The sequence below is a fragment of the Thalassophryne amazonica genome, chromosome 14 (assembly GCF_902500255.1).
Source record: "Thalassophryne amazonica chromosome 14, fThaAma1.1, whole genome shotgun sequence".
Lineage (NCBI taxonomy): Eukaryota > Metazoa > Chordata > Actinopteri > Batrachoidiformes > Batrachoididae > Thalassophryne > Thalassophryne amazonica.
In genome coordinates this window covers 49711468-49734033 of record NC_047116.1, presented here as the reverse complement: position 1 = coordinate 49734033, position 22566 = coordinate 49711468, and the positions used below count along the sequence as shown (strand labels likewise).

The 22566-nt window shown below is 40.5% G+C and overlaps 1 protein-coding gene across 4 annotated transcripts in view; it reads left to right on the top strand.

The window, feature by feature from the left end:
* Positions 1-2154: 2154 nt before the first annotated feature.
* Positions 2155-22566, top strand: part of col18a1a (collagen type XVIII alpha 1 chain a) — a 100270-nt gene continuing 79858 nt past the window's right edge. For 2 of the 4 annotated variants that reach the window (XM_034187063.1, XM_034187061.1), the window contains exons 1-3: positions 2155-2745; positions 5555-5638; positions 11372-11425. In XM_034187063.1, coding sequence (XP_034042954.1) covers positions 2170-2745; positions 5555-5638; positions 11372-11425 — 714 coding nt within the window. In that variant the 5' untranslated portion in view covers positions 2155-2169. Of the gene's footprint in view, positions 2746-5554; positions 5639-11371; positions 11444-22566 lie in introns of all 4 variants that reach the window. The other 2 variants (XM_034187062.1, XM_034187060.1) reach the window with 1 other exon arrangement.

The following is a 22566-nucleotide window of genomic DNA, read 5'->3' as shown; positions in this document are numbered from 1 at the left end:
GTTTAGTTAAGTGTCATGTTACCATTACCATGAGTGGGAAGTGCAGTGCGTTTGATGTTTTCGACCACTGTCCTCTGTTTGTTGGTGTTCTGCATTCTACTTGGGGCAGAATACAGAAAAGACAAAAAAAGTCTGGCTCGGTTTTGTTCTTCTGCGCAGCTTGCCACAATATATTAAAAGCGAAGTGGTGTCCTTGTACATGTATGCATGCATGTGTTCAACTTCAGTCACAGACAAACTGGGGAGAGCTGACATTTGTCTTTTCGTATTCTTTTGAATTTTGGGTCAAAGATGAATGCCGCCAAAACAGAATGTTGATAGGACTAATATTTTTAGACAAACTATGGATATTAACCAACACTGAAAAATGTGTGTTGATAATTACATTCTGGTCTCACACGCCATTCCAGCAGGGGGCGGTAAATCATCTATATATTAAAAACGAACTGGGGTCTGTGTATGTGTATGCATGCATGCATGATTTTTTTTTTTAGTAAGTAATAATTGTAAACATGTTAAAAATACATTGATGACACAAGAACGTGAAAACACTTATTTCCATTGTGGTCCATTCAAAAATCAAATGACAAAAGTAATAATAAAATAAGCAATTCATAAATACATTAAGACAGTAAAATTAAGATTAACAAATTGCATAATTAACAAGAAATACAAGGGTTGAGTTCTTCCTCTAAAATCTAATCTTACATTAACATAAGATTTCATGTAATTCGCTTTCAAATCTACCAAATGTTGGTCATAGCATGTGATCCCTTAAATTTCTCCAACTCAAGGACAGTATCATATTATGAATCTATTATCTAAATCAGGGGTATTCAACTCATTCCAGAAAGCGCTGAGAGGGTGCAGATTTTCTTTGCAGCCACCCATTCCACCAGGTGATTTCACTGATTAACTGATTCCGTCTGCTCAATGTGATGTTAATCAGTGAAATCACCTGCTGGAGCGGGTGGCTGCAAAGAAAACCTGCACCCTCTCGGCTCTTTCTGGATCGAGTTGAATACCCCTGATCTAAATGACAAGGAATAAAATTATGGTGGTGCCAAAGAAAACTGTTTTTATGACTTAAATCTTAACAAACCCAGTGAGCACAATACCTTTAACAGACTGCAGGGAGTGGACTCACATATTTAGGCTTTTTTCATGTCTATGAATACGTTCATTCTATCTTTTATTATTTTTTCAAAGGTTTGTGTAATTTTAGTTACTGTTGTTTTTTGTTATTTTTGTTTTGGATTGATTTGTTTTTTTGGTTGGGGTGGGTCATTTTTGGAAAAATACTGCAAAGGCATGAGAAGGAAGGTGATGGGGACAAACACCTGGCCTGGCAATGAATCTCTTGGGTCATAGTGAAATGCTCCTTGCAGCATATGTTCATTGGCCTAGCTTGTCCAACACAAATGTTCCTTGAAAAGCTATTATCAAAGGTATTAAAAATTTGACAAGTGCTCAAAAATGGTTTTTATTTTGATGTGAAGGTTTTCTCATGTTCATCAGGGGCAATTGAGAAGGTTTTAGCCTTACCCAGAAAAAGTATGATGTGGTTGGGGGAGGTGATGGTCTAGTGGTTAAGGTGTTCAAATCCCAGCCTGACTGGAAAATCACAAAGGACCCTTGGGCAAGGTCTTTAATCCCCTATTGCTCTTGGTGTGTAGTGAGTGCCTTGTATGGCAGCACCCCCACATCAGGGTGAATGTGAGGCATTATTTGTAAAGTGCTTTGAGCGTCTGATGCAGATGGAAAAGCGCAATATAAATGCAGCCCATTTACCATTTATTTTTCCATCATTTGAATTCTGAAAAACCACCATTTCTCCAATGAGTGCCAAGGTTTTGGCTCACTTTGGAGAAATGTTGGTATCTCAGAATGCATGCCCTGCCTATCCTGCGTCAGACTCAAACTTCTAAATCACTCCTTGTACTATGAATTATGTGTTTATTTTGTATTTATCTTGTCTTTTGCAAACCGTGTCACTGATATGAGTGTACTACTAGTGCAAAGAGAACTCAAAATAGAATAGTCTTATACGAGTTACAACCGTTGTTGTTGCATCCACTAGACCTGTTCAATCAACCACCAAAACCTATTAATGCCTTGTCTAACTTCAGTCTATGACATGCTGCCCTCCCTTTTAACACACATTGAATTATGTGGTCTCACATCATGTTTCTCTTCCATGTAGAACAAAGTGGAGTCTCCCTGCTGCAGCTGATTGGGGATCCTCCACCAGATGAAATCACTCAAATCTATGGTCCCAACAATATTCCAGGCTACGTATTTGGTCCTGATGCCAACACAGGACAGTTGGCCCGCACCCACCTGCCCAGCCCCTTCTATCGAGACTTTGCACTCATCTTCCACCTGAAACCAACCACTGACAAGGGTGGCATCATTTTCTCTATCACAAATGCCGAACAGAGAATCATGTATGTGGGTGTTAAACTGTCAGACGTTCAGGGTGGCAACCAGAATGTCATCCTATACTACACAAAACCTGACTCGCAGCAGTCTTCTGAGGCAGCCAGGTTCCTCGTGCCCTCCATGAGGGACACATGGACTCGTTTTGCCATTGCTGTGAAGGATGACAAGGTGATGTTCTACCTCAACTGTGATGCAGACGCTCAGGTGATGCGACTAGAGCGGAACCCGGATGAGATGGACCTAGAGCCCGATGCTGGGGTCTTTGTTGGGCAAGCTGGGGGCGCTGATCCTGATAAATTCCTGGTGAGTACACAGTTTGACTGTGTAAAATCAGCCTATTAAAAAATAATGGGAACAAAGTATAATGTAGAAAACTATACAGTACTATATTTGAAATATCAAAGCTCTGCCATGGTAGTTTTGCAATGCAGCCAGTATTCGGTTTCACAAAAATTCTACCCCCTAAAACCAAAAAAAAGGTGGTGTTGGTGGGGCAATATATACAGGGGGTATAAGAGGAGGTAATTAGAGATTTTAAAACTACATTGTATTTGTCAATTATGTGGTTGACCCCACTTTGTTAATTCGGGTAGTTTTAAACAAAGGATTTGCTACTGCCGATATATAATACATCAAAGCCATTAGTATGGCAAAATGGGTGGTATCATCTTTAGAGTTTGCTCACAGATCTCTAGTTTTGAACTGTCATAGACCCGGAGCTCCTACAGTGTCATGTTTGGGGAAAGCTGAGCATGTTTTGCTGTTTCATAGTCAAACGTGAAACAGAATCTGTCATGCCTGACTCACTCTTATGACTTGATTGGTCAAAATTGGCCTCTCTAAACCATAATATAAATACCTCTATTGCCTCATGATCTTGTTGGCCATAGTCTCCAAGTAACTGGAAGGCCTGACCACTTGGAAATAATTGCTGTCCGTTGGTTTTACTGCCTCAAATCCCAGTAATTGAGCAAAACTAATGACCCTAAGCAGAAAATAGATGCTCACCCACAATTTAACTGACCTGTGAAACCAAGCACTTAAATAATGCCCCTCATTATTTTGTGCATACAACTAATTATTTTGAAAGATGAAACATGTCAAGTAAGATAATGTCATTTCACACACACATCTTCAACCCGCTTTTCTAATATCGGGTCACAGGGGGCTGGGGCCTGTCCCAGCAGTCATAGGGCGTGAGGCGTGGTGCACCCTGGACAGGATGCCAGTCTGTCGTCAGTCTGTCGCATTCACACTCGCACTCACACCTATGAATAAATTAAAGTTTCCAGTTCACCTAACCTGCATGTCTTTGGATGTGGGAGGAAGCCGGAGCACGCGGAGGGAACCCACGCAAATGTAGGGACAACATGTAAACTACACACAGAAAGGCCACAGGTGGAAATTGATCCCATGACTTTCTAATAGTGCTAACGATTAATCTACAGTGCTGCTCAATGGCATTTGACATTAAATAAAAAAATCAAATGCAAAGATCCAAACTGATAATAGTTAAACATAAGCTTTGTCACCAGTCTTGGTGGAAAAACGTGTAATAACTCATAATTGCTTGGGTACTTTTCAGGCTTAAGTGATTATTTGCCTACCTTTAGATCAGCAGTCACCAACCCTGTTCCTGGAGAGCACCTACCCTGCATGTTTTCCACGTCTACCTACTGAAGTCACACCTGATTTTTAAAACTGGGGTTTTACAGCTCTTGATTGGCTGACAACACCTGATCAAGTTAATTGCCTGGAAGTGGAACAGGGACAGTAAAGGTACCTTGACCCTTGCACAAACTTGATCCCTGCACTGGCATGCAATCTTGAGTAAACTCATCATAAACTGTTGTAAACTGTGCATGGCTGCATGCCAGTGTGCAAAGAAAATTTTGAAATGTTCAAAATTTCTGGCGTGCATAAATTTCTCACCACTTGAGTGAACTAGCTGTGAACATTGTGCAGCCTGTTCAAAAACACTGCATGTCAAAGCGTCGTGAATACTTTCTAAATGCACTTTATGATTATGATTTACTGATAATTTAACCAAGTGATAATGAAATAATCATAAAATAATCAGTCAACTAATAAATAATTGCTACATAACAGCCTAATTAATGAAACAAAACTGTAATCAATAGTTAATCGATAACCAAAAAAAAAAAATCATTACTTTCTGCCCAAATAGTTTTACATTTTAATTTTGTCCAAATTGCTTGTCTTGCTTTTGGAAATTTCACTTTCTTCCCAGCTGAAGTTTTCATCTTATTTTTCCACTCTCTATTTGTTTTGATCCTTTGTATTACAGAAATTTTCCAAAGATCCTGTTGTTTGATGTTTTGTCAGTAAGATGTAAATGATCAAAGATTAATTTGAAAAAGATCTGTTCTCTGTGGTTTGGACTGTTATGTGCATCTGAGTGCATGGCCCAAAGTTAAATAGTTCTGTTGATTAAATTTTTCACCTAACTGAATCCCCAGCAAGACAGATTTGTATCTACATATTTGCACAATGCATTTATAAAACAGGCTTTATTTTTCTTTGCTTCTCAACCATCAAAGTCTTGAGCACTAAAATAAGCAGCACTGATATTTTGGTCGTTTTTTTGGTCCTAAATTGTATTTGAGACCAGACTGACTTTGACTGTGAGAACATCAACATTTAAAGCTCTCAGTTCCAGAGTGATCATAACAAGCTGTCTCAATAAATTAAATGTTAAAAGTGGCAACATTATAAGGTCATTGAGCCTTTGCTGTTTATCATCAAAGTTTAAACAGAAAAAGTTTGGAATATTTTTCTCATGACGTAAATGTTTTAAGAGTCCTCTTCGTGCCACATTTGTGGCCTTTCATGCTGCCTGTGAATCTCCAGTATGGAAACATACATCAGATAATGTGTGTGGGACAGAGACAGCAGCACTTCACAGGCAGACGCTCAAAGCAGAGACATCAATAAACCCTCTGATTATGGGGAATTCCCTGAAAAATGTTAACAAACTCTATCAGCAAGATTTGAGATAAGTACTTGATACTCATTTGTGAACACATACAGTTCCGGTGTATTAGTCAGTATATCACAAATGCCAAAAGACCATGTCTGTGTTTTGTAACAGGGGGAGATTGGCGAGCTCAGGGTGGTGAGAGACCCCCTCGCTGCTGAGAGACACTGTGAAGAAGATGAAGATGACTCAGATATAGTGAGTATCAGCTGTAACTATTGTCATATTTTGGAAATAATTGGCCCCTTGTAATTTAATTACCATAATTCTTCTATGTGGGAAAACCTTTTCAAAAAAATCCACAAGGCCGCTTAGTTAGACTTCATTTTTATGTCATTAATAAATACAAATATTATAGTGCAGTATGATAAACCCGTCCTTTGTCTATTGCATCATAAGTTATACAGCTTTATGGTGAAGTGGAGCAGAAAAGGGATTTCTAAAAACTAAGATGTGAAATTTCAACTAGTTTGCTAGAAGGCACATGGGAGACTTCAGCCTCGATTTGATCTGAGTTCTGTTAAATCATTCTTGGTTTCACTTCAATGTGACATTGGTGATGCAACAGACAAATTTTGCACCTTTCCCAGTTCCTCCAGTTGCAGCCACAGAAGCCTGTAACTCCTTGTCTGGGTGTCTTGATGACTCCTCATTCATCTCTTTCTTGCACTTTATTTCAGAACTGCCTATCCCAAATAGATTTAACAAACAGTACCATGTGGTTGGTATGTCTTAATGATGGATATAAATGAAGTACAAAACACATTCAGTGAATGGAAAATGTTCATGTATCCATCTCCTGACTTGTCTAAAGAAAACTGGGGCTGGAAAAGTGACCATTTTGTGTTGACTGCATGGCATCAAATAGTCTTTGTGTACGTCATCAGACTGTGTGTGCTTGATACCTTCATGATGTACAACTTGCTTTGACATACTGCCTTTTTACTTACTATATTTAAAATTAGTCTGACCTTAAAGAGATTAAAAAAAATTCTTGCCATTTTTTTTGTGAGATCTACTATTAAATATTATCTATAATTTATTGCTGCCAGTTACATTATTAATGAGTTGTCATTATTTTTTTTAACAGATACTAGAGAATAGCCATTTAAGAGCTGATTCTGACTACCCACACTAACACAGGTGTCTCACTGCAGCCCACCAGCAGCCATCACTGTTATTTGGCAAAACATCATCTTCGCAGCTGTTCTGTCCGCTCATGATCAAAGAACCACAGTCTCATTCTTCCAGACAGAATATGTTTTAAGATTTTACTTCTTGCTATCAACATGTCTTCAAATGCTGTTTGGATAAAGTGGAAAAATACATCCAAAGTGGAAATGACAGGTTCCTGATCTGTGGTTGTGCCTTTCATCTCAGATAATAATCACACACAGTTGTTTTCCTCTATAAAGAAACTGTTAATGTACCAGGTTGTCTCCTGTCCTTCAAAGGACTCAAAGAAAATGTTAGATATAAGAATTTTGTATTGGAATTAATGCAAAGTTGTTACATATTTCCCGACTGACCATCTAGCATTTGCTTCCTACTTCATGGAAGTAATGCCACTATGCCCTACAACTAGTAGTTATTGGTCTTTGTGAATTTCCATGTAGCATGGCTTCGTCTTTGGTGCCATGATCCACTGGAGAAATGCACAAGTAAATGGACAGGTCAAACACAATGAGAACCAAAGAGAGGAAACACCATTGATTAAACACAACAAGGAACAAGAGAAAATAAAGTCAGACAATGACTAGCAAATAAACAGACATAGCACAAACTGACACAGCAGGAACAGAAACACATGACCACTTCAACAAAAACAGCACATATAAGTCAGCAAAAGCCATGGCAATCAAAGAAGAAAACAGACATGAAAACCATGTTTGGTTCCTTTATATTGTAGCAAGCAGAGGAATGTTTCATTCTGAAGTAGAATCAACAAGTGCAAGAACTTCAGGACAATTGTAAATAATTCTGATTTACATTTTAAAGATGCAATTTTTGGGGGCTTTGTGTTTATAATGTGTGGTGTTAAAATGCAGAGATGTGTAAATGGTAAATGGACTGCATTTATATAGTGCTTTTCCATCTGCATCAGACGCTCAAAACACTTTACACATCAATGCCTCACATTCACCCCAATGTCAGGCTGCTACCATGCAAGCACCCACTACACACCAGGAGCAACTAGGGGATTAAGGACCTTGCCCAAGGGCCCTTAGTGATTTTCTGGTCAGGCTGGGATTTGAACCTCAAGCCCAACACTTAACCACAAGACCATCACCAATGTGTAGCTTACACATTGGCATTAAATCGCACCTGAGTGAATGTTTACTTGTTCTGGTGTATTTTCTGTCCGTTGAGGAACAAAGGCCATACTCTTGGTATCTCTTGGCGTATGAGACGTGAATCAAACCCCCTGTCCACATGCCTCCTGTTGGGTTACAGTTAGCTTCCCAATAGAAAAAAATAGCAAAACAACAAACTCACGTGATAATCACCAACTCCAACCCAATCCATCTGCAAGGATACATGGTCATCCTGGAGTGCATTGCCCACCATCCTGAGGTCAGCATCATCAGGATAATCTGGAACACAATTTTGGACGGTTCATAATTTTGTTGTTGCAGAAGGTCATTATGCTTCTCCTAGAAGTGGGATAATCATCCATACATTATAAACAACAACACTCCACAAACCAGCATCAAATATGTTTAACATCCTCATTGAAGACAACTTTGGATGCTGTAGCTCCTCTGAAAAAGAGAGCTTTAAATCAGAATTGCCTGACTCCGTGGTATAACTCACAAACTCGCAGCTTAAAGCAGATAACCCGTAAGTTGGAGAGGAAATGGCGTCTCACTAATTTAGAAGATCTTCACTTAGCCTGGAAAAAGAGTCTGTTGCTCTATAAAAAAGCCCTCCGTAAAGCTAGGACATCTTACTACTCATCACTAATTGAAGAAAAAAAGAACAACCCCAGGTTTCTTTTCAGCACTGTAGCCAGGCTGACAAAGAGTCAGAGCTCTATTGAGCCGAGTATTCCTTTAACTTTAACTAGTAATGACTTTGTGACTTTCTTTGCTAATAAAATTTTAACTATTAGAGAAAAAATTACTCATAACCATCCCAAAGATGTATCGTTATCTTTGGCTGCTTTCAGTGATGCCGGTATTTGTTTAGACTCTTTCTCTCAGATTGTTCTGTCTGAGTTATTTTCATTAGTTACTTCATCCAAACCATCAACATGTCTATTAGACCCCATTCCTACCAGGCTGCTCAAGGAAGCCCTACCATTATTTAATGCTTCGATCTTAAATATGATCAATCTATCTTTATTAGTTGGCTATGTACCACAGGCTTTTAAGGTGGCAGTAATTAAACCATTACTTAAAAAGCCATCACTTGACCCAGCTATCTTAGCTAATTATAGGCCAATCTCCAACCTTCCTTTTCTCTCAAAAATTCTTGAAAGGGTAGTTGTAAAACAGCTAACTGATCATCTGCAGAGGAATGGTCTATTTGAAGAGTTTCAGTCAGGTTTTAGAATTCATCATAGTACAGAAACAGCATTAGTGAAGGTTACAAATGATCTTCTTATGGCCTCAGACAGTGGACTCATCTCTGTGCTTGTTCTGTTAGACCTCAGTGCTGCTTTTGATACTGTTGACCATAAAATTTTATTACAGAGATTAGAGCATGCCACAGGTATTAAAGGCACTGCGCTGCGGTGGTTTGAATCATATTTATCTAATAGATTACAATTTGTTCATGTAAATGGGGAATCTTCTTCACAGACTAAGGTTAATTATGGAGTTCCACAAGGTTCTGTGCTAGGACCAATTTTATTCACTTTATACATGCTTCCCTTAGGCAGTATTATTAGACGGCATTGCTTAAATTTTCATTGTTACGCAGATGATACCCAGCTTTATCTATCCATGAATCTAGAGGACACACACCAATTAGCTAAACTACAGGATTGTCTTACAGACATAAAGACATGGATGACCTCTAATTTCCTGCTTTTAAACTCAGATAAAACTGAAGTTATTGTACTTGGCCCCACAAATCTTAGAAACATGGTGTCTAACCAGATCCTTACTCTGGATGGCATTACCCTGACCTCTAGTAATACTGTGAGAAATCTTGGAGTCATTTTTGATCAGGATATGTCATTCAAAGCGCATATTAAACAAATATGTAGGACTGCTTTTTTGCATTTACGCAATATCTCTAAAATCAGAAAGGTCTTGTCTCAGAGTGATGCTGAAAAACTAATTCATGCATTTATTTCCTCTAGGCTGGACTATTGTAATTCATTATTATCAGGTTGTCCTAAAAGTTCCCTAAAAAGCCTTCAGTTAATTCAAAATGCTGCAGCTAGAGTACTGACGGGGACTAGAAGGAGAGAGCATATCTCACCCATATTGGCCTCTCTTCATTGGCTTCCTGTTAATTCTAGAATAGAATTTAAAATTCTTCTTCTTACTTATAAGGTTTTGAATAATCAGGTCCCATCTTATCTTAGGGACCTCGTAGTACCATATCACCCCAATAGAGCGCTTCGCTCTCAGACTGCAGGCTTACTTGTAGTTCCTAGGGTTTGTAAGAGTAGAATGGGAGGCAGAGCCTTCAGCTTTCAGGCTCCTCTCCTGTGGAACCAACTCCCAATTCAGATCAGGGAGACAGACACCCTCTCTACTTTTAAGATTAGGCTTAAAACTTTCCTTTTTGCTAAAGCTTATAGTTAGGGCTGGATCAGGTGACCCTGAACCATCCCTTAGTTATGCTGCTATAGACGTAGACTGCTGGGGGGTTCCCATGATGCACTGTTTCTTTCTCTTTTTGCTCTGTATGCACCACTCTGCATTTAATCATTAGTGATTGATCTCTGCTCCCCTCCACAGCATGTCTTTTTCCTGGTTCTCTCACTCAGCCCCAACCAGTCCCAGCAGAAGACTGCCCCTCCCTGAGCCTGGTTCTGCTGGAGGTTTCTTCCTGTTAAAAGGGAGTTTTTCCTTCCCACTGTCGCCAAGTGCTTGCTCACAGGGGGTCGTTTTGACCGTTGGGGTTTTTACGTAATTATTGTATGGCCTTGCCTTACAATATAAAGTGCCTTGGGGCAACTGTTGGTTGTGATTTGGCGCTATATAAATAAAATTGATTGATTGATTGATTGATTGAAATATGAATAAATAACACTGTAAACCCCATTTATTTCCCCGTTATTTACAGTTCTTCAAGACATTTGCACTTGCTGGTTCTTGGTGAATTTGTCTTCTGTCCAACACAATATGGTTTGGTTTAAGGCACCAACTTACCAACAATATTTTGTGCATTTATGAATTACAATATGCCCATTCCAGTGTGTGTGTGTGTGTGTGTGTGTGTGTTTAGGCTAGACTTTGTCAGACAGTACGTGGGCAATATGCACTTAAAATGTGTGATTTTTTTAATGCCTCATAAATCAGAAATTTAGACTTGTAGACATGCTAAATGCATGTCTACAACAAGTCTAAATTTCTGATGTGGAAAGAAAGTCTCTAATGTGCATAATATATTGCTTCAGTGTGAAGATATTGTGAGCTCCAAATTTAGAAAGAATTTTAAAAATACAATTTCTAGCAAGGTCTAACTCAGCAAATATGGAACTGTAAGCCAAGCAGTTAAAGACAGAATGGCTTCGAACCATGCCTGAAATTTTCAAGCATTTAGTATTTCTAAAATCTGACGATTAGACATGGAAGTGCCCTGCTTATAAAACATAACAGTAACTACAAAGAGTTTATGATCATTCAGTTGAACTAAATTTTTCAGATACTACAGGTTAGCAGCTGTCTCCATATCGGATAAAAAGTGGAAGAGCTTGTGGAAAGACAAAAGCTTTGGAATTAACTTTCAGTGTGTGACTGGTCTCTTCAGGCTTCAGGGGAAGGAAGCGGCTACAGAGAAATAACACCTGCAAAACCTGCTGTGGAGAAACATGAATGGACGGTATGTAACATCTTCTCTATCATTTAAGTTAATATTTTAAGGATTTGAAGAAAAATCACATGGTGCTCTTCTCACAGTTAAAGCCCTGTTTTAAGGAATATATAGTTTCAACAGATTTGTCATATCTGTGGGTCTTTTTATTTGTACAGGCACCAAATCATAGGTGCCTCATTCATAAAGTGATACAAAAGCATGATTAAAATTTTGGCAAAAGATAATCAACTTTATTAAAATGTGCACATCAACACAGGCATATAATTTATAATGTCACAATGTACTTGTCAATATGTGTATATAGAAAATCTTTAATCCTACTCTCAACACTGGATGATTGGCTGTAAGTATGCAATGCAAAACATTGAAAGAATATGTGAGGAAATTACATATCCAGCTGTTCCAGTGTGACTGAGCTCCAACTGCAGCCTTCTTCAGCCTTTCAGTGGTTCTGTAGTGTGTGCCACATGTTGGCGTACCAAGCAAAGGCATTATTTTAATGGCTCTCCTCGTCACTGTGGGTGCCACATGGCTTACAACAGAGATATCATATTTTCTTGACTATACTTTGCATTAATTCTACATGTTTGGATGGTTCTACAACTTGTATTTCAAAAGCATACTCTACGAACACAAAATGGCACCATCTAGCCTGCTCCCGTACACTGGTCTGAATGGGGAGGAGGGGTTGGGTCTGAGAGAGGAGCCCCTACTCAATACTCAACTTCTTTGCACTTAACAGGACATCTGCCACAGAGACAGACAGCATTTATTTAGGGCCCCATCACACATAACACGAAAGACGCAGAGACCAGAAGAAAATCCGCAAACCAAAAACGAAATGGGGAACCGCAAAACATTCCACCTGCTGTCAGGAGGGACGCACGGTCAGACAGGTGTGCACGATACTGTGGCGACAGTTTCATGCACGCTCGTGTTCGTGCGCATGAACACAGTGCAAGTACGTGGAAAGTCGCACACAAAGCAGCGGAACACAAAATTAATAAAACACCATAATTTATAAGACTTAACCCTCTGGAGTCGTTTGACGCGGATCTGTGTCAAAAGTCACATGACCGAATAAAGTGTTCCTGCCACCAAATTCCCCATGCTTTCAGTTTCAATTTGAATGTTTGTTGAAAGTGCAGTATTCAACCTTTAAACCAGTTTTTAAATTTTGTTGATTGACTCAGTAAAACTTGAATAATGATTAATAATTTTCGGAAGGTTTTTGCTTCGTTATTACGGTAATATGTGTGGAGCTGGACTTCTCTCTCTTTCTGTCTTTGCTCTTTTCTGCCTGCAGCAGTTTCAAGGTGAAAGAAACCATGATGGTCCCTTTATGATTTGGTGTTAAACGCATGCTCTAAACTAAACCAAACGTATTTGATTACAGAGGGGCTGCATTCACCGCGCGCATGTTTTTCCTAATTTCTCTGCTGTGGCTGGGGTTGGGGTGGAGGGTGAGAAAAAACATATTCTCCTTTATCATTGGTGGAAAAACACATGACGTAAACCAATCAAAACCACCATTTCCATGTGGATTGTTGGTGGACCCCACATGGGATTGTTCTTGAGGAAAAAAAAAGCCATCCATCCATCCATTTTCTTCCGCTTTATCCGGAGTCGGGTCGCGGGGGCAGCAGCTCAAGCAAATCCCCATCCACACACACCTCCCCCAGCTCCTCCGGGGGAACCCCAAGGCGTTCCCAAGCCAGCCGAGAGATGTAATCCTTTCAGCGTGTCCTGGGTCTTCTCCGGGGCCTCCTCCCAATGGGACGTGCCTGGAACACCTCTCCAGCGAGGCGTCCAGGGGGCATCCGGAAAAGATGCCCGAGCCACCTCAACTGACTCCTTTCGATGTGGAGGAGCAGCGGCTCGACTCCGAGCTCCTCCCGAGTGACCGAGCTCCTCACCCTATCTCTAAGGGAGCGCCCAGCCACCCTGCAGAGGAAACTCATCTCGGCCGCTTGTACCCACGATCTCGTTCTTTCGGTCATGAGCCAAATCTCATGACCATAGGTGAGGATCGGAACATAGATCAATCGGTAAATCGAGAGCTTTGCTACTCAGCTCTCTCTTCACCACGATGGTCCGATACAGCAACCGCATCACTGCAGACGCTGCAGTGATGCAAAAAAAAAAAAGCCACCAGAGACAAATGATGCCTCCAAATGGCCAGCAACAGGAATGACAAAGTATCAGGCTATTCCAAAGCCAATCAATACTAGACAATAGTTTTGCTTTGGACAGGAATTGTTTATCTGAGTGGCACAAATATAATTTGTGTGGCATGTAAATTGTTGTACAAAAAAAACACCTGAAGCAGTCGTGCATTCTAATGCAAATATATGTATATAACTTTGTTTTGCTACATTTTTACACATTTTTGAAATTTACAATTTGTATTTGCATTCTAAGTTATAAAAAACGTTTTACATGAATTTAGGTTCCCTGTGTTAATATAGAATGTCAGAATGGAAGAAAAACTGTAAAGTCACACAGCTGAGGTTGTGATGAAAAAAATTACACCAAACAAGGAAAAGTTTACATTTTTTTTAAGTTGAATTATGAAGGTAAAACCAAAAGTAGTCAAAGTCGCCCAAATATACCCAAGACTCCAGAGGCTTAATTCCTGTTATAAACAACAGAGTTAGCCTCCACCTAGATGTACACCAGGAAGTAATGAAATAACGTGGATCACTGTTCTCCCTTTTATGTTTTACATAAATTATCTGATGCGCTCCTCTCATGAAGACATCAGCCGGGCTCTTGTCCCCTCAAGAGCTGGCGCTCATGTCATGAATGCATCAGCCGGAATGGCGTGTTCAGCGCGCAGTGTTCTGCTGGTGACCGCGTTGCAAATGTGATATCTGTTTTAATTATTACAATGTGGGGAAATCCAGCAGTGACGTGCGCCTTGTGGTGATTCTCAGCATGGCACAATATTCACCAGCGTTGCGGTGCGCTGATGCAGCGGTCAGCTGAAGCGATATGTTTTAATTTATTACCATATGAGGAGAGTAAGCTGACATCCGCGCTTCTTGGTGTAGTTATGCAATGTCATATTCTACCAGCCACTAGAGGTGTTTTCCCCAGCTGTGACTTGTGAGTACAGATATCTTAACAGCTGCAGGTCGCAGGGGGACATGCTCCCCCTGCTTTGTCTGCGGACGTTGCTGCTGTGGGGAATAAAAAAATAAAAAATAAAAATAAAAACCACACACCATAAAAGAACACCGCAATTTATTATATTTAATTACTCTTATCGAGCAGACAATAAAAGTATGAACCTTCTGTTTCTCTGTATATTATCATAGATGTACAGTCATGAAATGACATGAATGAAGCAGTGCGCTCTTATCATGTCCACATATGCTGGTCCAGCCGGTCCCGCGTGTCCAGTCAGCGGCGCATCATGTGGACCATAGCAGACATGACATAGACATGACATTCAGATCACCAGCTGAGTGTATACATGATCTGATGGTCCATTTCACCTGGCACAGCCTGTCGAGGTGCATGCTGTGTGGTCGCTGCAGCCTGTCGCAAAGCTAATATATGTTTTATGTATTTCCACATGAGGACAGCAGGTAGACACACGTGCCTCATGGAGGACAGTTGTAAGGTCATGCCCTTCAAAACACAGTACGTGTTCTCCAGCTGTGATGCCCTGGTCCAGAGATCTCAACAGCAGCGCCTTGCGCAGACACACCCATCTGTACGTTCAGCCCACAGAACAAAGTGTCACTCCCCTTTTCTTTGCTCTGTGATTATTTATTTTAGTTATTTGTTATGTAATTGTCTATGTAGTTATTGTAGTAATTATTTATATGTCTGTCCTTCCTGTGGTCTTTGTGTTTTTAATGTAGCACATCGTTGTACAGACTGACCCGTCATTTGCAGCTGTCAGTGAGTGGCTGGGCTGCAATCAGCTGAGAGGCGCTGTGCTATGCTGTGCGCACTCAGACGTGGCTGGTCGGTCCCTATGTGATCATGTCTGTACTTATCAGCATTTCATGCAGGGGGGAGCAGACACTCTGGCACCCTACATGTGTGTTGCTAGGTTATGACACACTTGTGTGTCACTTAGATACTTTTCACAAACAGCTTAAATGTGGTCGCCTGCTGTCTACTATCATGCCGGGAGTGCAAATACGCCATCTTTTCTAAGTGCCCGTCGAGTAGTGTTGGATGTTCATGTGTTCATGTGAATTTGGCAAGATACCTGCCGAGAGAGGGGTCGAATGGGCACTCGCACGGCATTCACTGTCTTTTGGCTGCATGTGTGCATGAATGGTTGTGGCGACAGCTGTACGAGGCGTTTGTGGTGGCTCAGGTTTTTCATGAGTGGCAAGCAATTTCTCCTTTGTGCACCAGTCATCATCAATTGTGTTATGTGTGAAGGGGCCCTTTGTGAGGTAAATATCTACTTATTTAATTCTTGGTGCCTCAAAAAATAGTTGCAACATTAATTACATCGTTAGCTACTGCTTGCTAATGCAGAGTTTATGTCATAAAAGTAAGTCCATTCAGCTGCTCCCTTGTTTGCACTCGGGGTCACCACAGCAGATCCAAGGTGGACCTGCATGTTGATTCTGGCACAATTATTTACGCCGGATGCCAGAGGTGGGTCGAAGTCACCGTCAAGTCATTCTCAAGTCACCAATCTGCAAGTCCCATGTCAAGTCTCAAGTCAGCCAAAGGGCCGGTTATGGCCCGTGGGCTGTAAAATGCTCAGGTGTGCTCTCAATTGGCTGTAGGTGTGAATGTGTTTGTCTGTCTACATGTGTCAGCTCTATGAGAGATATTCATTGTCCATGGATTCTTAGGCTGTCATTATTACACATTTTTTTTAATGTCTTATTTGAAAATGTATCTGAAGATCATATCAATTGAGAGTGAGATTGGCAGAATGGCAAATCAGTGTAAATCCCTTGGTTTTTGGTTTTTAAGAAGCAAACTGAATACATCCATTGTTGTAGATAGCAAGACACATGCTCTCCTTAAGTTACTCAGCACTTTTAACAAGTGCAAACCTATGCCTCAAGGGAGATTAAAAACTGCTGAGTTAAAATCTGTAAGTTGAGCTGCTTCTATCTTATTCATTATTGGTAAAGGCATTTTAATAAAGCATTTCTCCCTTTTCACACTAGTAAAGAAATTCTTTTAAGAGCCTTGTCCCGCTCAGATGAAGATCATCAAAATTCCACTGCATACTGAAAATGTTGATGAATGCTGTAGGAGCATGGTCAAAATGTTTTCAGGTCCATATTTCCTCTTGATTTATGTCCCTGCCATGTTCTCACAGTGTCTAATTTCTTAGCGTGCACAATTTCAGATGTGTACTCCACCCAATTCAGTCTTAGAATGTTCTTACTATGAACAGTCACATTGCACTATGCGTGTACCATGTTGTCATTCCATCCATCCTGTCCTTAATAATACTGCACCATATGCTGTGCTTTTTCATTCTCTCTGCAAGTTTTCTTGTCCACAACTAGAGTTAGAAAAACAGCTTTTCTGCCAAATGTGCCCATCTCAGTTTAAACACACACTCAAATATGCATGTCTGTGCAGGCAGGTATGTGTGCATATGATTCAAAGGGAACCTCATTTTGTACAAGGAAATCAGGAGATTTCTTTTTATTGCGGTGTTTCAGCAACATGGACAGCGACTAAAATACTGTGTCACAAGCATTCCACACATTGCTGCTGGGCTAGCCCATTAGCGCAACACTTGTACAATGTCATTGAAGATCCTACTAGGTTTATTTATGTCAATGCAGTCATTACTACACCCTTATTCAGTGCTTACTGCATCCTGATTCAACCAGGTCCTCATTAGGTATTTTTTGAACATTGTCAAAGTTTCACCACATCCTTCATGTTCAAGGAGACAATACCATATCTGTATTGGTTTCCACTGGGCTCCTACTATGTTTTACATGTTGTTACTGTGCTCACTCATTTTTTTTTGTGGCCATAGTGGAAACATGGCTGAGTGTGAAGGGCTTTACTTATAATATGCACTTTTAAAGGTTTTAGTTACTCAAACACTGAGGCAGTTTGAATAATGGCTGTTTATAAGGCTTATTGTGAGGTTTTGTTATTTTTTTTTTTTTTTACAAATTTAGTAAGTAACCATATAATGAAATAAGGACCAATTAAAAAATGATTTTATTTTTAGTTTAGCTTTTTTCACTTCTCTCTTTTCTCTGTGCACCCTGTCTAGCTATCTATTTTTTTTCAGCACCTTGCAGATGACTCTTGGTGTATTTGGAGCTGCATTAGCTGCACACACCTGCACCACTGGCTGTTCTGTTTCCAGTACTGCAGAAAACCCTATTTAATATACTAAGAATTTCATTTATTAAAGGTTTGCATGTATAAGAACATGCTCAAATGCCATTACACTCAGAAATGCACATGCTTGCTGATTTAAAAACATTTGCATTTCCCTGTATGAATATGTAATTTGGGTTGTGTCCACATGATAGCACAAAATTCTGGGAGGGAACATGCAAATAGGTGAAGTTTTGCACTAGCAAAACATGATTTTTCATGGTTAAAAGGAAATTTAGCAGGTACTGATTGCATTTGACAGACAACTGACAGACTGCAGCACAGATATACCACCTACATAGAAGAAAAAGAAGAAAAAAAAAACATTCATTGCAGTTGTTGGACATATATAAAGATTTTTTTACTTTTTAATATTTTAAATAATGTTTTGCTTCATGTTTGTTTCTTTAAAAGTAAATGCCTCCATGTGTAACAGGTGGACCAAAGTACATTTTGGGGCAAATCGCGGTCATTACAGTCAATTATGTTTCATGCTGTATCACACAAATAAACATGCACATTCCAGGGTGTATGAGAGATGATGCACACACATATGTGTGTGTTGCATGTGCATTCTACAACTGAAGCACACACAGACACCTGTGCACACAGAGCTGTGCTTTCTGTCAGCACACAGCCACCTGTCTGTGCATTCTACCACTGGGTACAGCTACCTATGTGCACGACACAGCTGTGCCTTTTCCCTCACAGACTCGGAGCTGTGTGTGCAGCATGCACAGGTAGATGTGTGCAGTAGTAGAATGCATAGACAGCTGTCTGTGTGCTGGCAGACCACACAGATCTGTCTGTACAGTTGTCAGTCTGTGCTTCACAGGCAGAACAATAAACACACACACACACAGACATATATGTTGGGATCTACTGGCCAGTAGATGGCAGTGTTCATGGCAGCTAAAAGTGATGAGTCACTTAAGGCCCGGTCCCACTGGCGTTTAGGAGGATTTGCGTATGAATTGCGCACAGAATTGGTTCATATTCGCTAAATGTCCGCAATATCCGTGAAACATGCTTGTATGAGTCGGCCGACACCCGCACACATCTGCAATTATCCGCAGAGGCACATTTTTCTGTTGCCAGGATTTTTGAGCTGCAGAAAATTTTGGCTGCAGATGACATCCGCCTTACATACTCAATACATACTCAATCTATGCGCTGTATATCCGCCGTTATCCGCTGATATCTGCAACTGACGGGGTATTGCGGCTTGGCAGCGGACTGGGACAGTGTGTAAAAGGGATATATTGCGTCCCTATCACGTCCACATCACAAACTAAAATAAGATATAGTGACTGCATACAAAGTGACCACGAATAAAGCCGTTGTATTATGTCAGCTTTGCATCTGATTTGCGGACAATTTGCGAATGCACAACAAACACTCCACGTAAACCCAAAGTACCATGGCAGACATTGACATACCTGCCAGTCAGTGCCAGTCCAGCTGTGAAAACGTACAGATGTTGTTATGGATCCCCAAAAATGCCACCCAACAACATAAAGGCGCACTGACATGAGCATGTTTTGCTTCACGCAACAGCATGACCTGTGGCCTGATGATCCCACCCGCTGTGTTCGCAGCCGGACGCCGTTCTTTGTTCTACCGGCTGCCACGCGCTCTGCACTGGACGCAGCGTGTATAAAACGATTATTTTGTGGCGGATTAATCATGTTTTCTGCAAATTCGCCATTGAAAAGGGCTCTAATCACTTTCTGAAAGACAGAGGAGGCTGCAGCCCGAGCTGTTCGCATGCGCGCGCACGCGCGCCTGACAAGCTACAGAAAGCATTTTGAGCCGTCTCAAAAGGTAATTATTTGACTTTTTACATTGTCAAGGCTTGATAAAACAGTTGTGTGTTTTTTCCTTCTTGTCTGCAGCTGTTACAGTATTTATTCCTATGTTTATAACAGATTTAACTTCTTGTTATAGTCGTTCAGACAAGCTTCGCTCTGATGCCATCCGCTGACATCACCACTCGCCCTGTTCACTGCTTGTTTACTCCAATCAACTTGTCCAAGTCCAGCAGTTGCTCCAGAGGCTGTGGTGTTTTTGTGAATAATGATGCCGAAAGGCCCGAGCGCACTTCATTTATGACCGCAGTGCACATGCCGTGCATGTGCAACATTTGCGCAATGCATTGTCAATACATCTTCAGCTGCTCCCTTGTTTGCACTCGGGGTCGCCACAGCAAATCCAAGGTGGATCTACATGTTGAATTGGCACAGGTTTTACGCCGGATGCCCTTCCTGACGCAACTCCACATTACATGGAGAAATGTGGCAGGGGTGGGATTTGAACTCGGAGCCTTCTGAACTGAAACCAAGCCACTTGGTCACCACCTCTGCTGTCAATACATCTGTAATACCTCCATGATAATCACAATGTGTCCGATCCGTTTCCTCAGTACATGCGTTTTATACATCCGTGACTGTCATATATTCGCTGTACATTATTAATATATCTGTAATTCTTACTGAGACATCTGTCATTTTTGGCCACTTTTGTTGCGGACGACAATGAACGTCCAACATTTGTATACTCAATTCATGCGCAATTAATCCCCTCCCCAGGCCTTTAGCAAACACAATTTTCAGTTTTCAAATTGCCTTTTTTTACAAATGAAAAAAAAAAGACATATTTACACATACAGATTTATTTGTATAACCCACCAGTATATGGTTATACTGGCCAACCAACCACTGATGTCACAAAACTAATGTTTCCATAATGCATTACGGCGTGTATGTCTAAACGCTAAAACCTTCAAAATTAGTGCATTATTTTAAAACTAAAACATATAGCTGATATTTTCACTTTGTAAAACGACAGCCGTGACATTAATTTCAATAACTTGTCTGGAATTAGTTTGTTTGAAATTATAACCATAAGACAAAACTGTCTGCCTGTGCATGACTCCAGTGATATCCTGGCAAGATAAAGCATCTTTCCTTTCTCTCTGGTAGTCAGCTCTCTTCTGCCTGCAGAGGATAGAGCTCTACCATTCATGGCTGACTGTCTGCTATAAAACATATAACAGGCAAGCACTAAAATCTTTGATTTCAGACTTTACAAATGTTATTAACTGTTAAGCTTTATTCCCTACGCCCGCAAAAATATGTTAGCGGTCTAAAAGTTATCAGAACTAAATTCATCGGAAGCTAATTGGTCCACTGATGGTTTTCAAAGTTATCTGGAAAGCTAATCTGCTAATGAAATTATTAGCTTCAATAATTAGCAGTGAGCAGATTAGCAGAACTGTGCCCACCACTGTGGGATGATGCACACACGTCTGTATATGCTATGTGTGTGCATTTTGGTGTGCGTTACTGTGCAAATGGAGCACGGGTAGAGAGACAGGTGTTGTTAAGCCGGCAGAATGCAGTATAGCTGTTCAGCACTTTGCTTAAATACTGTGGATGGAAGATTAAGTAAACTTTGGAAATAGGGGATTGCATTTTCTTTTCTTTTTAATTGCCAATGTGTGAACATGTAGTTATATTACACAGATCGAGTGTAATGATGTGCAAGACATATGCCTACAAGTGAACGTACTCTTGAGCTACAATTATTAGAAGACAACACATGGGGTCACATCTGGATTTAAGGAAATTCTCATTTAGAGTGAGAGCGGTGGATACATGAAACAGCCTGCCAGAAGATGTAGTAACAGCACCAAGTGTCATCAGGTTTAAAAATACATTGGAGAAATGTTGATGGTAAATATAATATAGACAGCTAAGCATTAGGTAAATCAACAAAATAAATAAAATACAATCTTAATTCCAGTGAAATTGGGACATTGTGTGAAATGTAAAAAAAAAAACAGAATACAAAGATTTGCAAATCCTCTTTAACCTATATTCAATTGAATACACCACAAAGACAAGATATTTAATGTTCAGACTGATAAACTTTATTGTTTTTGTGCAAATATTTGCTCCTTTTGAAATGGATGCCTGCAACACGTTTCAAAAAAGCCAGGACAGTGGTATGTTTACCACTGTGTTAGGGCCCTGTCCCACTGGCGTTTAGGAGGATTTGCGTATGGATTGCACACAAAATTGGCCCATATTCGCCGAACATCCGCAATATCCATGTAACATGCCTGTATGAATCGGCCGTCATCCGAACACACCTGTGATCATCTGCAGAGGCACGCATGTCCGCAGCCAGGATTTTTGAGCTGTTCAAAAATCTGAATGCGGATGACATCCGCCTTACATACTCCATATATACTCAATTCATACACAATACATACTCACTGTATGCGCTGTATATCTGCCGTTAGCTGCTGATATCCGCAACTGACAGGGATTTGCAGCTTGGCAGCGGACCGGGACAGTGTGTAAAACAGACATACAGTATATCATGCCTATCATGTCCACATCACAAACTAAAATATGCTGTAGCGACTGCATACAAATTGGCCACGAATAAAGTGTTTTTATTACATCTGCTTTGCAGCTGATTTGCGGACAATCTGTGAATGCATAACAAACACGTCATGTAAACCCAAAGTATTATATGTGGCAGAAAGCGACATACCTGCCAGTCAGTGCCGGTCTGGCTGTGTAGATCCACAAAGACGTAGCTGCTGCAATTGTGTCTCCCCCAGGACTTTTATATAACTCCAACAAAAGGAAGATTTGCTGTTTAGCCACAAGTCCCGCTGAAGTCTGTTTTCTGTGACACGCTCAAAAAAACAACAAAAAAACACCATCTCACACCCTGAGTGGCTTCCCCCCTCCCGCTCCCCAAACTCATGA